This window comes from Microtus pennsylvanicus, chromosome 8 (assembly GCF_037038515.1).
Source record: "Microtus pennsylvanicus isolate mMicPen1 chromosome 8, mMicPen1.hap1, whole genome shotgun sequence".
Taxonomy (NCBI): domain Eukaryota; kingdom Metazoa; phylum Chordata; class Mammalia; order Rodentia; family Cricetidae; genus Microtus; species Microtus pennsylvanicus.
This window is the reverse complement of record NC_134586.1, coordinates 3,615,001-3,629,892: the sequence shown is the minus strand read 5'-3', so window position 1 is coordinate 3,629,892 and position 14,892 is coordinate 3,615,001. Positions and strand designations below refer to the sequence as shown.

The following is a 14,892-nucleotide window of genomic DNA, read 5'->3' as shown; positions in this document are numbered from 1 at the left end:
ACTATTAGGAGGTGTGGCCTTTTGGAATAGGTGTGGTCTTATTGGAGGAAGTGTATCACTGTGGGGGCGGGATCTGAGGTCATTTCTCAAGCTTCAGTCAGTCGACTTCCTGCTGCCTCTGAGTCAAGATATAGACCCTCAGCTCCAGCACCACATCTGCCTGCATGTGCCATGCCCCTGCCTCCATCATGATAAGAGACTGAACCTCTGAGACTGTAAGTGAGCCCCCTCAATTAAATATTTTCCTTATAAGAGTTGCCATGGTTGCAGTGTCTTTTCACAGAAATAGAAACCCTAAGTAAGGCATAGCCCCGAACCACAAAACTGCTGTGGCCTTTGGGGGCCTACTTAGAGCAGCTAAATAAATAAATGGTTCTGAGCAGCCCGACAGGCACGTTCCCAGGATGAGGCTGAGCAGGCAGCTGAGATGCTTGTACTTCTAGCTCAGACCTCACACCGTGTTCTCCTAGTGACGCTTCTCAGGTTTCTGGGGGTTTGTTGTAGTCTTAGTGTTTATTTGGAAACACTGACCCTAGCTCCTAAGTAAAAAGATGAAATGATTGTCATGGTAACCAGGAAAGGAGTGGAGGAAGGAGGCGAATAAGAATAAAGTCTGGTAACGTGTACGGGAAGCCACCACCATGAAGCCACCACCGTGCATGCTAACTTAAATTTTAAGATTTTATTTTAAAAATCTGTATACATCGTTGAGTGCAGAGCCCACAGAGGCCAGAAGAGGGCATCAGATCCCCTGGAGCTGGAGTTACAGGAGGTTGTGAGCCACCCTGTGTGGATGCTGGGATCCGAACTCGGGGCTTCTAGAAAGCAGTATGCATTCTTAACCACCAAACCATCTCCCCAGCCTCAAACAAACAAACAAAAAAAAGACTATTTGTGGTCGATAAGCTTCTTTGGGCATGAGTTACAGTCTGTTTACCACTAACTCCCTGTGAAGAGTCAATAACATGTACTACATAAGGAGTTTTTACCAAGCACACACACGAGCTTGTGTGCTGACTGGACAGCTGGTAGGGGCTTTTCAGCCAGGAGCTCAGAGGACTCACACCATGTCCTCCAGCAGCAACAGCTCCACATTTGACCATTTTTTTTGGGTTGTGAGTAACAAAAGTTTCTATGTGCGCACCATGGCAGAGTGCCCGGAGAGGGCACCTAGAGCTGCATTGCCCTCAAAGAGTGCCCTTTCCACCTCGTCTCTTATTCCAATGGTTTCTTCAACAAGAGTGCACAACGCCATAAAAATAAAAAGGTCGTTGCTCAGGGTTCAGCTGAAAGCTAAGGTGTAAATACATCACCCAACCTCTGTATAACAGTTTAGGGCCAAACAGAAGACAGGACACCAAACACCTCAGGGAAAGGCATCATCGGGTTCTTGCTCATTCCTAAGGTAGATGAATACACGGGGATTTCAATAACTACATCGACAAGCGCCTAACCCTGGTCCAAGTAACCAGAAACGCCTCTGCTTTAGCTCCCAGCATCCTCTGCATTTATGAAGAAGATGTCTCTGCAGCTGCTGGCATCCCTGCTGTCCTAAGCTCTGGAAAATGTGGCAACAGCAGTCTACATGACGGATAGCTCCTCCATTTCACCCTTACGTTGTTTCAACACCGGTGAGTTTTCCTTCTTCAAAATGCTTGCGTGGTGGCTGAAAAGATAGATGGCTTCCACGGGCCTCTATGTTTGGATGCTTGGTTCCCAGCTGGCGGCCTTGCTGGAGGAGGTGCATCACAGGATCAGCTCTGAGGTTCCAAAAGCCTTGCCCCGTTGGAGCTGGTTCTCTTTCCTTTCCTCTCTCTCTGTCAAGTGGTCATTGTTCAACATGGACCCCTCAGCTCCTGTCACTGCACCATGTCTGCCTGCTATCATGTTCCCACCATGATGTTCATGAACTCTAACCCTCTGGAACCATGGATCCCCAAACTGAATGCTTTCTTCTACAAATTGCCTTGATCATGGCGTCTCTTCTTCACAATAATAAAAAAGCAACAAAGGCAGCTTGGAACGAGGTAGTTGAGGTTTTAGGGTTTTTTAAAGCATTTTAGGGGAGGTGTTTAGTTAGCTATCCTGGGATGAAACCCAAGTCTAGACATGACATTCATTTGTGTTTCACATGTGCCTTAGCCATCTAGGCCAAAGGTGATTTCACACAATGTTTTAAGTATGCCTGCACGTTTACTACAACTCTTCACATAAAGTCGGGTGTAGAGTTTTCCACTTGTGGCATCATATAGGTTCTCAAAAGCTGTTGCCTCTTAAGTCATTTCCGATGAGACTTTCAGATCATGGATGCTGTCAGCCTGCATGCACCTCTGGAGTCAGCCAACACTGCGGGGCTGCAGAGGGACGAGATGACCCAGAGTAGCCACAGGATCTCAAGAATTTCAGAACTAAATGACTCTGGGACTATGTCACAGATATGTGCTGGATCGGGTGTGACAGGGTCTGGCTGTCCACGGTATAAGGGCCACGCTGTGGAATGTTCAGAGCAGACTTACATTCCATGTTCCAGGGTCATACTCCACGTCATGAGCACAGACAGGCCAATTAGCTTGTCCTTCTAAGTCACTACCCCCAAACTCTGCTGTCTGTCACCTGGGAAGCTCTTTGACACCCAAAGTCTAGGTTGCAACACATACCAGTCATACCAGTGTCCAGAGTGGGAGGCAGGCATCAGGACTGGTCACAGTTGCTACGTGTCCCTTGGGAAGGAAGGATTGGGAGCTGCACTCAGGCCCTTCCTCTAGAAAGTCCAGTCTGGGGTTTCCTAGAAAAGCACCCATGCAGTACCCCCTGCAGACCAAGGACTCTCAGACCGTATCTATCAGATGACCACGCTGCTTCAGGATTTCACCAGGCTAACACACCACTGTGGAACTCTAGCCTCTGAGCAGAAAGGCCGTTACCATCTTAATCAGAATAGGTGTGGGACTGTCCCCGCAGGATTGGACCTGCTGATGCTCCTTCATGGGGAGGTGGGGAGGGCAATCAGACCCTCAGCTGAGGAAGCCACTTCTTCCTGCACTTTCCAGCTATATACAATCTTATGAAGTTCTAGAGCCCATGGCAGGTAAAGGTTAACCGAACAGGAGGTAGACATCTATACAGCTGGGGACACTGTCATCCATTCTAGAGTCAAGCTTTACAGTGATCCATATTTCGGGGGGTCACCCATACTCCTGTAAGAAATCCCTCATTAAGCTCCTGTAAGTAAACGAACAGACCCATTGGTTCACTCGCTGTACTAGAGTGGAATCTTTCCTTCGGTCTGTTTCAGTGCCCCCCGCCCCATGTCTGGAAACATTTATTTATATCCCTCTAGGGAAAGGTCATAGAGTAAGAGTTTAAAGTTTAAGAAATCCTGCACTCCATATTGGAATCCCCTGGGCAATGCTTTTAAAAGAGGTAATGTTCACATCTCACTGCGAGACTGACTTCGTTGCTCTCAGAAGGACCAGGAACCATTGCTCAGATCTTCCTCAGCCAGTTTGAGAAGACTTATTGTAACTCAGTCTCTGACCTCTGACCTCTGAGAGTTACCCAGACTGAATGCAAATAACAGTTCTGAAAAACCTGACATGGGGCTCGGCACACAGAAATATTCAAGGATTCCATGTGCAATGTAAGAGTGGCTAGTGTCAAAAGTTTATTGTTAGCTACAAACAGTGAACAACAGCTGAATCACAATAGCACAAATCCTTCACACCAGGGAAAAGAAGGCCAACCCTACTGAACAGCAGGAGCTAACACCTCTGTGCAAAGCAAGACTTGGTAGCCTTGTGGTGGGTCTATGCACCTGATGGTGAGTTCTGCTCACCGTCTCTTTAAGCAAGTTCTCCTACACTGAATTTAAGAAAGACGCCCATTTTTGCTGACTTAGATCTAAAATGAGTTAAGTCAGAGTAATAGCTAAGGTCGCCATATATTGTGGTTTGAAAGAAAATGGACCCCACTGGGAGTGACACTATTAGGAGATATGGCTTATTGGAGCAGGTGTGGCCTTGTTGAAGGAAGTGAGTCAATGTGGGGGTGAGCTCTGAGGTGGTATATGCTCAAGCTATGCCCAGTGTGGCACAGGGTTCACTTCCTGTTGCCTGCGGATCAAGATGTAGGACTCTCAGCTCCTTCTCCAGCACCATGTCTGCCTGCACGCCACCCATGATGGTAATGGACTAAACCTCTGAAACTGTAAGCCAGAGTCAATGAAACGTTTTCCTTCATGAGCATTACCATGGTCATGGTGTCTCTTCACAGTGGTAAAATCCCTAACTAAGACACCATACAAGAAGAAAGACGCTTGGGTCAGGCCAAAGCAGCAGAGTGCATGTCTTCACAGGCTGTATTAGTGAGCAAGGAGGAGGGAGAGGTGGACTCACATTGGGGTGGGGTTCTCAGATCTCTCTCATTTGGCTACATCAAATAAACCTTCTCTTTCAGTTTTCTATTTTTAATTTGACTCTCTTAATTGGTTTAATGAGCACAGGTGCCCGGACCTGACTTGGGGCACTGGCTGTGACCCCCAAGTTCTAGAGTGACCTGAGCTCATGTGTTTATTGGTCTGACCTCATTTCTCATCTTGATGCCCAGGGCGTGGTCTACCTTGCAACTGACAATCAAGAAACACTTCTTAGCTGAACCACTAACAAAATGAACAAGGGAATGAGCTAAGCAGGAAATCTGACAGGCAAGGGATAAAATTTAGACTAAAAATTTTAAATTTTTAGACTAAAAATTATTAGATTATGTTTCATTGTCGTGACCAAAGGCCACATGATTAATAAGAATAAAATTTTCAGGACTTCTTTGATACTGCACACTTTAATTATTTATACAAATGAAACAAACTATATTAATCTGTTCACCTGAGAGAGGCACAATGCTTTTTGTGCATTTTCTTCACTCATGCTCTCGTCTATTGTAAAAATTATATTACTATTATACTTTTAATTTCTACCTGTTGGGAAAACTATTCAAAGGAACATCTGTTCATCCTACTTCTTTTGACTTATTGATTTCTTTTTATATTTCTGTTTACCTTGGAACCAGGCAGTCAGCTCTCTGAAGAGTTGTGGCATCGAGTTCAAAAAGAGACGCGATGTCATTTCCGTGTGGAACGGAGACCAAAGTGTACATGATCTTCTCCCCTGCCTGGCGCTTTTTCTTTGAAGTGGGAAGCTCTCCGTCTCTCTGTTGAAGAGGTTCAAGGTTATTCAGCATCTTCAGATTTAGTAGTAACTATTGCAGTTAATCAGGAGATAAGGTGAGAGTTTGTTGTAGGAATGTCTATTCTGAATGCCCCAGACAATCAGGGAGCACAGCCTTTGTGATGATTATGGGCAATCATAAGGCCCATGCTCCCTGGGCAGTGGCCTGATCCGAGCATGTCCTTAAATCACAATGGTTATGGCCCCTTCTCTAGTGACTTTATACCTATTTACAACGTAGTGATTTGACCCTCTACAATTACGTCAAACGCAGAGAAGAAACAGTGACCCAAGCCCTCTAAATTCCAAGGGCTCAGGAAGACAGACAAACGACCAATAGAGAAGGACGTAGGAGAAGATGCTCACCCCCTCTAGTTAGAGGGGAAATGTAAATCAAAGCCACTGCAGACAGCACCCTGCTCGGGACAGCATGGTCAAAGTCAAGGGATAAATGGTCAAAGGAGCAGAGACAAGGAACCCTTGTACCCTGTGGGTGGGATGTAAGTTGGGATCGTCATCATGAAAACGTGTGGTCCAGGGATTCCTCCTGTGAGCATGAGGACACGAGAGCCATGCAGATCACATTCAAGCGTGAAAACCACAACCCTACCTCACAGAGACCTGCGCTCCAGGCTGCCTGCAGAGCTCCTCAGACAGTCATCCATGCAAACAAAGACAGACAGACAGACAGACAACAGAAAGGAAGGAAGGAAAGAAAGGAGAAAGGGGTGAAGGGAATTGAAGGATGTAATTTCATTGCTCCACGAGAAGTACTTTCAGGGATTATGTAAAGTTGTGATTGGCAGAGCAGCGACTTTCTCCAGAGGCTCAAAAATGGGAAACCACAGCCCTGACTGCCAGTGACAGGGGCAGGAAGGCTGGGCGGGAAGGGGCTGGGGACATGTGACCCTCTTGTACTGGACCAATGGGATACTATGTATGGCGGGATACTATGTGTGACGGAATACCGTGTGTGACGGTATACTATGTATGGTGGGATACTATGTATGGCGGGATACTATGTATGGCGGGATACCATATGTGATGGAACACTATGTATGGCGGGATACTATGTGTGACGGGATACTATGTGTGACAGGATACTATGTATGGCGGGATACTATGTGTGACGGGATACTATGTATGACGGGATACTATGTATGGTGGGATACTATGTGTGACGGGATACTATGTATGGTGGGATACTATGTGTGACGGGATACTATGTGTGACGGGATACTATGTATGGTGGGATACTATGTGTGACGGGATACTATGTGTGACAGGATACTATGTATGGCGGGATACTATGTGTGACGGAATACTATGTTGGTGGGATACTATGTATGGCGGGATACTATGTATGACGGGATACTATGTTGGTGGGATACTATGTGTGACAGGATACTATGTGTGACAGGATACTATGTATGGCGGGATACTATGTGTGACGGGATACTATGTATGGCGGGATACTATGTGTGACGGGATACTATGTATGGCGGGATACTATGTGTGACGGGATACTATGTATGGTGGGATACTATGTGTGACGGGATACTATGTATGGTGGGATACTATGTATGACGGGATACTATGTATGGTGGGATAATATGTGTGGCGGGATACTATGTGTGGCGGGATACTATGTATGGTGGGATACTATGTATGGTGGGATACTATGTATGGCGGGATACTATGTGTGGCGGGATACTATGTATGGCGGGATACTATGTATGGCGGGATACTATGTATGGTGGGATACTATGTATGGTGGGATACTATGTGTGATGGGATACTATGTATGGCGGGATACTATGTATGGCGGGATACTATGTATGGTGGGATACTATGTGTGACGGGATACTATGTATGACGGGATACTATGTATGGCGGGATACTATGTATGGTGGGATACTATGTATGGTGGGATACTATGTGTGACGGGATACTATGTATGGTGGGATACTATGTATGGTGGGATACTATGTGTGACGGGATACTATGTGTGACGGGATACTATGTATGGCGGGATACTATGTATGGCGGGATACTATGTGTGACGGGATACTATGTGTGACAGGATACTATGTATGGCGGGATACTATGTATGGCGGGATACTATGTATGGCGGGATACTATGTGTGACGTAATACCGTGTGTGACGGAATACCGTGTGTGAAGGAATACTGTGTATGGCGGGATACTATGTGTGACGTAATACCGTGTGTGACAGATACTATGTGTGACAGATACTATGTGTGACAGGACACTATGTGTGACTACAAACATTTTCTTCCCTTTCTCCTTCCTTCCTTCTTCTAAGTAGCCCAGGCTGGCCTCAGACTCACAGCAATCCTCCTGCTTCAGCCTGCCAAGTGCTGAGATTAAGAACATGAGCAACTGCTCCCAGCTGGAGTTCCTTCCCCAGGACAAAAGCCGTCCTATGCTGAGCTCTGCTGTTAAAGATGGTGAAGAAGGCGGCAGAGGAAGAACAGGTCAGAGGGGGTGCAAGAAGAGGGAGCCAGGACTCTGGAAGAAAGAATAGGGAAACAGGATGTATGTTTCATTTGCAATGACAACAGCTGCTAAGGAGCTTTGGGGACCCCACAATGCTATTGCTGCCAAAAGAGCCACAGATATCATGAGCACTGGGATGGAGGTGACCGAGAACGTGAGGACACAGAGCTGATCAGCAAGAAGAGTCAGCTCCTAAATGAGTCAGAGGACATGTCAAGGATGCCCAGGCGGTGAGATCCAAGCATGCCCCACTCCACCTGCTGCTGCTGCTGCTGCTGCTGCAACAGGCCAGGTCCTTTCTAAGGTCTTGATTCTGGAAGCAGGGTGTCTAAGCACATAGAGACATCAACTGTCAAGTGCCTTGGTGCCATACCATGACATGAAGAACACCACACCCTGAGCCAGAGCAACCGAGTCCCAGCAGGCTTGGTTTTGCCACAGGCTACACGAACCCACTCACTAGCCCAGGAATCTGAGTGAGGTCTCTCTGTCACGGGGGCCTCATGCCCACTTCCTCCCAGGGAACCCAACCCCACTGAGCATCAAATTTCCAACCCACGGAACACAGGCCCCACATCTGGACTACAGCGGGGTTTACATGGTTCCCACAGATGGGGGTTAGAATTAAAACCCAGCTGAGCTCAGGAAAGCAAGTTCTTAGCAGTTGAACTGAACCATGTTTGGAAGATGGGCTTTATTGATGGAGACCAGTCTTTAACCTCAACAGGTCAGTGCGCATGATTCCAAACGTGTCTGCTGTAGAGGACAAAGAGATGTTGCCATCTCGGAACAATACCATCTCCCTAAAAGAAGTGTGTCGTCTAACTTCCTGACAGAGCTTTCCCTCCACTTACCTTTATAGTTTAGCTTTGGAGACACGTTCTCTGGGTGAAATGTGTTAAGGGTACAGCTATTTATATCTAGTTAGTAACTGGAAGTTGTCAGTATTTGAAGTCTGTCCACTAATTCTCCATACGTACAGTTAGTGGGGTTCAGCCCTCTGTCCACCCCTCTTTTGAGATGGTTTTTGTACACTTACAAGAAGATTCCAGACCTAGATTCCTAGAGACAGCCTCCTAGACTGCTCTCCCCGGTAACGTCTGCCCATGGTACCCGATCAGAGCGGCCAGGAACCTCCCTGTATTTTGACGCTTGCCCTGCAATGACTCTTCAAAATACGTTTTTCAAAATCTCACTGATGAGGGTTAATTAAAACAAGCCACTGCAAATTATTCACAGTATTCTAGATCTGTAACTACATAGGACACATGGACTGTACTATTGTATTTTCCATCCTCCCCGCTGGCCCTTGTTTTCATACACAGCAAATTCCTGTAATAAATAACTTCACAACTGTGTGGGGGTACGTCCGACATGCCTGCATGTCTCTTACAAGAGCCTGGCTGCCGGGAGCCTCCTGCTCTGGCTCTCCCACACTCTAATTTACTTAACAAACTCTGCTCATCAACACTTTGGAAGTAAACATTAAGCCTGCCCCTTGGAATTTTTAAGCAATTAAATGTGAATAATGAGTTATGAGCATACCAGGCACCTGGGAGCTGCTTTTCTAAGCAGACGCCACCCGGGCTGGAGAAAGGCAGGTGGGAAGCCTGGCTTCTCTGCCCCCCTTCCCGGTTTCCCTTAGGCTCAGGAGCCTGACTGATCCCGCACGGAGGCACTCGACCAGGTATCCGAGTATCCGTCATCCTCCTCTATCTCAATGCCCTCCAGACGTCATTGTCCTGAACCTGCAGTCACCTTGGATTCCAGGAAGAAAAGTCCCAAAGGGTGCACAGGCTCACAAGGAGGGTGGTCACCAGTGGGGGCAGGGCTGCACCCTGGGCAGGCATGCTCACTCCGCGGGAACGCATTGACCCAGTCAAGCGATGGTGGCAGCAGTAACTGCTTCAGATGGCCGTGGGGCCTGAAGGGTGTGGGAACCAGACAGAGCCTTGACCGGGGCTCACAGTTATGCCCCACTCTGGTTAGACCAAGAGCTTGTGCCAGGACCCTGAAGACAGATGAGCTCACTGGTCCCTCATCTGTCCCTCTTTCCAGTGTGGCCACCCAAAAACCGTCTCCTCTCGGTGCTCCTCATTCTCAGTCCTCTCTGTAACTGGCATATCAGGATGTCAAGCCTGGCCCGTCAGGACTGCCAGAGTCACCAAAAACCCCAGTTACATATGTAAGAATGAATGTAGCTTCAATAAGCAAGAAAAGCGATCCGGCGTCTTTACAACGTGAAGACAATTCTGTTCAAGCTCGTGGGCTGTGGGGCTTGTTTATAAACACACACCAATTTGTGAGGAAAAACAGACACACACTGGAGCGCTCTTCAAAGAATCTTGGAAACATCGCCATTTGCCTTCCATCATAAACATGTATTACGAGCCAACGGAGCTTAAACAGGTGCCTTGTTCCATACCAGCAAGTGCTCTCTGACGCGGGCCCAGCTTAGGAGCTGGGGTCTCAGAATGCCACCTGTCCACTGAGCGCTTATCCAAAAGGCACGTTCCAGATAAGTTCGTGTGTCTGTGGGAGTGTGCACACAGCAGTGCATGTACATGTCCACCTGTGTGGGTGCGGGTGTGCTGTGTGTGTGTGCCTGCACTCCTGAGTGCACGGGTGTGGGGGTGTGGGTACCAGAGGTCAACCTTGGACCTCAGTTATTGGATGAGGTCTCTCATGGGGACTTGGATCCTGACAAGCAGGCCAGGCTGGCTGGTCTGCAATCCCTGGGAGCCTGCCTGTCTCTGCCTCCCACCATAGCCAGCTACTTCTACACAGCTGCTGGAGTTAACTCAGGTCCTCAACTAGTAGAGCAAAGCAGCGCTCAACTAAGCCAACTTCACAGCCTGGATAACCCAGACCTCCAGGGCTACACAGGGAGACAGCTGCCCTTACACCAAGCCACAAAGAAGTGATGGCTCTGCCCTGGTCCAGCCCCCGCTCCTGGGGAGGTGCACCTCGGGACACCCCAGAACACCTTTGCACCAAACATCACATAGCCTGTACTGTTGGGCCTGAGACACACTAGGAGAAGCTGTGTCCGCCTTTTGGAGCTGAGGTTCCCGCTGCAGGAGGAGGCTGCTGCGTCACCAGCACCCCACCCACCCTCCAGCTCTGTCTTGAAAAAGCCGCACACTCCAGGCTGTCTAGAAAGTGGCAGGTGCTTTATCTCTGTAAGCCTCCTCCCCAGAGCCCCCTGCTGGGACCCTTTCTGCTTTCTTGGCCTGCACCCCTTACTGCCCAGGAGCTAGGAGTAAAACGCAAAGCACATGAAGCTCTGCCAGCACCTGGACCCCATCTCCAAACTCTACAAAACAGAATTTGAAAGTACTGCTTCAACAGACTCCAGTCTCTAGAGCATCCCTGTGTACATAAAGACACTCGGTCTGTGGCTGGTTACACGGGAGGATTTTGACAATTAGAGGACATCTGGCAATTCCTGGACACATTTTTGGTTGCCACAGCTGAGAGCTGGAGTAGGTGGGGCTGCTGCTGGCACCCAATAAGATGAGAACAGCGATGATGCCATCACCATCCCATCCAGAGGGTGCAGGGCATGCAGGGAACACCCACTACCACCCACGCAGATGACACCCCACTCACTCAGAGGACCTCCAGCGGCAACCACAAAGAATTATCTGGTCCTGGGTACCCACTGCTACAGATGCCAAGAAACCCCAGTCTCAGCAACAGAATCTCCTTCAAAATAATCAGATCCTATGCCACATAAACATGGCAATGTTTCTTATCATGAATGACATTACAGAGAATCAAAAAAGAATCCCCACTGTCGAGGGGAAAAGACGAGGACCTTCAAGAAGAAATAATGACCTCGCGGTTCCCAGCTGGGCTTGGCACCGTGCCAGTGTTTACCGGGAGCTCAGGGAAGCTGCACATTTGTAAGATTGGAAATTGTGGACCCCTTTGTAAAATGAACATGGCAATTTGGTCTTAATGGGAGCTCTGACACACACCACCTCATCTCGGCAACACCATGCATTAACCTCTGAAACTTCAGAAATGGAAGGCCACGTTTTGATAAAGGTCTCTGAATTACAGTAAAAAAAAAATATATTAGCAGATCTTTAAGTTGTCAACACAGGGAAATGAAGGGAACTACTCTGCCATGAGTGTTCCTGGAGCACGGGTGTGAGAGAAGCCGCGTGCTGTTTTGGGAAAGTGACCTCGTGTGTCAACTGTAACAGCGCCCTCCCTTCCTCTTCACACAGAAGCATGATTACTGCAATGTGACAGACAGACTTAAGAAATAAGGAGCCACACTGTGCGCACTACACCTTCACGGTCTAGGTTTTCTTTACACGCGAGCTTGGGGCTCTGGCGAGGGGATCATTAAATCCCCTCTGCTGCTGGCTGTCTCTCAGAGGTGACTGGCAAAGTCCAGTCCCAATCGTCTACAGAGTGCAGGCCACCCGCCCTGCCCTGCTTGTGATTCACTGAGGCAAGGGACTGGCTCTCACACGCAGGAGTGTTTCCTCTCAACTGTAGTGGAGGTAAGGAATGAGGAGGAGGAAGGAACCCCAGCCAAGCAAGGCTGGATTAGTACAAGGTGAATTTCACAGTGGGTCGGCTGCTTAGCACAGACTCCTAGTTCCCGTTCGCTCTGTAAAGTAGCATGTCCGCGTTCACTCACTCTGCTCTGCCCACACAACCAGCAGCTCAGTCACCTTGCACAGCAGGAAACAGGGCAAAGCGGGAATTCAGCCACACGGCAGCAAGGTTTGGTGGTGCCCCTCCTAGGAAAAGCAGCTTTTGCCAGAACTCGGGGACCTAGGGCCTCACATGTATCAATGAGCCATACCTCCAACCGTCTTTATAATTTGTTATTACATTTCGTTATTAGGTGTACAGGAGGACAGGTGGTGCAATGTACATGTGGAGGTCACACGTGCGGAGGTCACACATGCAGAGGTCAAAGGACAACTTTTGTGAGCTGATGTTCTCCTACCATGTGGGGCCCAGGGTCAGAGTTCAGACCCTCAGGAGCAGCGAGTACCCCCAGAACCATCTCACCCCCCTCCCCTTAAGACAGGGTTTCACTAAGGCTGGCCTTGAACTTGTTATCCTCCTGCCTCAGCCACTGGAGAAGCTTGGAAGACAAGTCCATACCACAGGCCGAGCTTCGTGTATCTTTTTTAACCTACTAACATCTTTTATTCAGGGTTCCTGTGGTTCTGATCTGGTTTTAGTCTTGGGTCACAAGGTGGGCAGACACACCAGCCAATTAGACAGCAAGGGAAGCGGGCATCTCCAGAATGTCCACAAGCAGGCCTGCTGAAGAAGCTGCCCACAACATGACATAATCACCCTGGGACACGGAAAGCAGCAGGGGAACTCCCCCTGTAGCCAGCACCAAAATCCCAGCCTCGCTCAAAACAAATATAAACAGGCCTAACCAATCGAGTAGGCTACCTCTGTATTTGAGATGTTATAACACAAACTCAGCTCCTGCTGGGCCAGCAGCCTGACCCTCAGCTCCACTCCTACCTTAGTGCTGATAATGAAATAGAAAGAGGGGTCCAAAGGGACTGAGTTGAGTACAGAAGTCCTTGCTGAGTCTACTAAGCTGTACAAAAACAAGCCACAAAGCTGGGGCGCCACACAACACTGCCACCATCAAATCAGACCCTTGGGGCTGTGGTGGAGCTCAGCCAGTAGAATGTCTGCCTGTCACGGACAAGGCCCTGGGCTCCACGCTGTAGTGGTGACCCTTGCAGCCCACTCTGCTATGGATGGACACGGGCTCGTTCCCCGTCTCTTCTGGTGGGGGAATGCTGCAGCAAATGCAGGCATGAAAGTCAGTACCAATGCAACAGCTTTGTCTGCGTAGGGCTGTTACCCAGTAGTGGGACTGCTGGCTCGGGCTGTAGTTATGAACTTAATTTTTTAAGGAATTGCCACACTGTATCCATAACAACTATCCACCCCACCAGCCTTTCTCCACAGCCTCGCCAGCATCCGTCATATTGCCTTCTTGACAATGGTCATTCTAGCTGGAAGGAGAAGATGTTGCAATGTGGTTTTGATTTTCATTTTCCTGGTGGTAAAAACCATGCAATACGATACCGTCCGTGTGAGGATTCTTTAGACAGCACAGGGGACAGAGCGCAGACACAGGGTATTACATCAGATCGTAAGGCAGAGGGTGAGGAAGAGAGGGAGGGGGCCTCGGAGTAGGGGAGGGATATAGGGAGGACCACAGAGATATGCATGACACCTGACGAGGAGTGAATGCCCAGACACGATTCTTCTTGGTTCACATCAACAGCAAGAGAACAAACAGCCCAAAGGATGAGCTAACATTCTAAACAGACGCTTCACAGACAGACAGATGGGGGAATGTGAACTTGTTTGCTGGGTTGTTTTTTTTTTTTTTTTGACTTTTTGCATTTGTGTCTGTTTTCATTTATTTGACTAATTACAGTTATAACTGCACACAATGGCCGATGCAAAGCGGCCTCACTGACAACCAAATCAGGCCTCTTAACAGACCCCTGGTGACAGTGCCGACAACTTGTCTTCCTCCCGGCTGACCAACACTGTGCACCAAAAGGATGTTGTGATAGCATCGGCACGTGTGAGCGGTCCCTGCTCTCTGTGATAGCATCTGCACGTGTGAGCGGTCCCTGCTCCCTGTGATAGCATCTGCATGTGTGAGCGGTCCCTGCTCTCTGTGATAGCATCTGCACGTGTGAGCGGTCCCTGCTCCCTGTGATAGCATCGGCATATGTGAGCGGTCCCTGCTCTCTGTGATAGCATCTGCACGTGTGAGCGGTCCCTGCTCCCTGTGATAGCATCTGCATGTGTGAGCGGTCCCTGCTCCCTGTGATAGCATCTGCATGTGTGAGCGGTCCCTGCTCCCTGTGATAGCATCTGCATGTGTGAGCGGTCCCTGCTCCCTGTGATAGCATCTGCACGTGTGAGCGGTCCCTGCTCCCTGTGATAGCATCTGCACGTGTGAGTGGTCCCTGCTCCCTGTGATAGCATCGGCATGTGTGAGCGGTCACTGCTCCCTGTGATAGCATCTGCACGTGTGAGCGGTCCCTGCTCCCTGTGATAGCATCTGCACGTGTGAGCGGTCCCTGCTCCCTGTGATAGCATCTGCATATGTGAGCGGTCCCTG

General features: G+C 48.8%; 1 protein-coding gene across 1 annotated transcript in view; it reads right to left on the bottom strand.

Moving 5' to 3' along the window:
• The window catches only part of Itpr2 (inositol 1,4,5-trisphosphate receptor type 2), a 411,976-nt gene that overhangs the window by 295,565 nt on the left and 101,519 nt on the right, over positions 1-14,892 (bottom strand). The window contains exon 11 of the mRNA XM_075982281.1: positions 5,054-5,205. Within this exon, the coding sequence (XP_075838396.1) occupies positions 5,054-5,205 (152 nt within the window). The remainder of the gene's footprint in view (positions 1-5,053; positions 5,206-14,892) is intronic.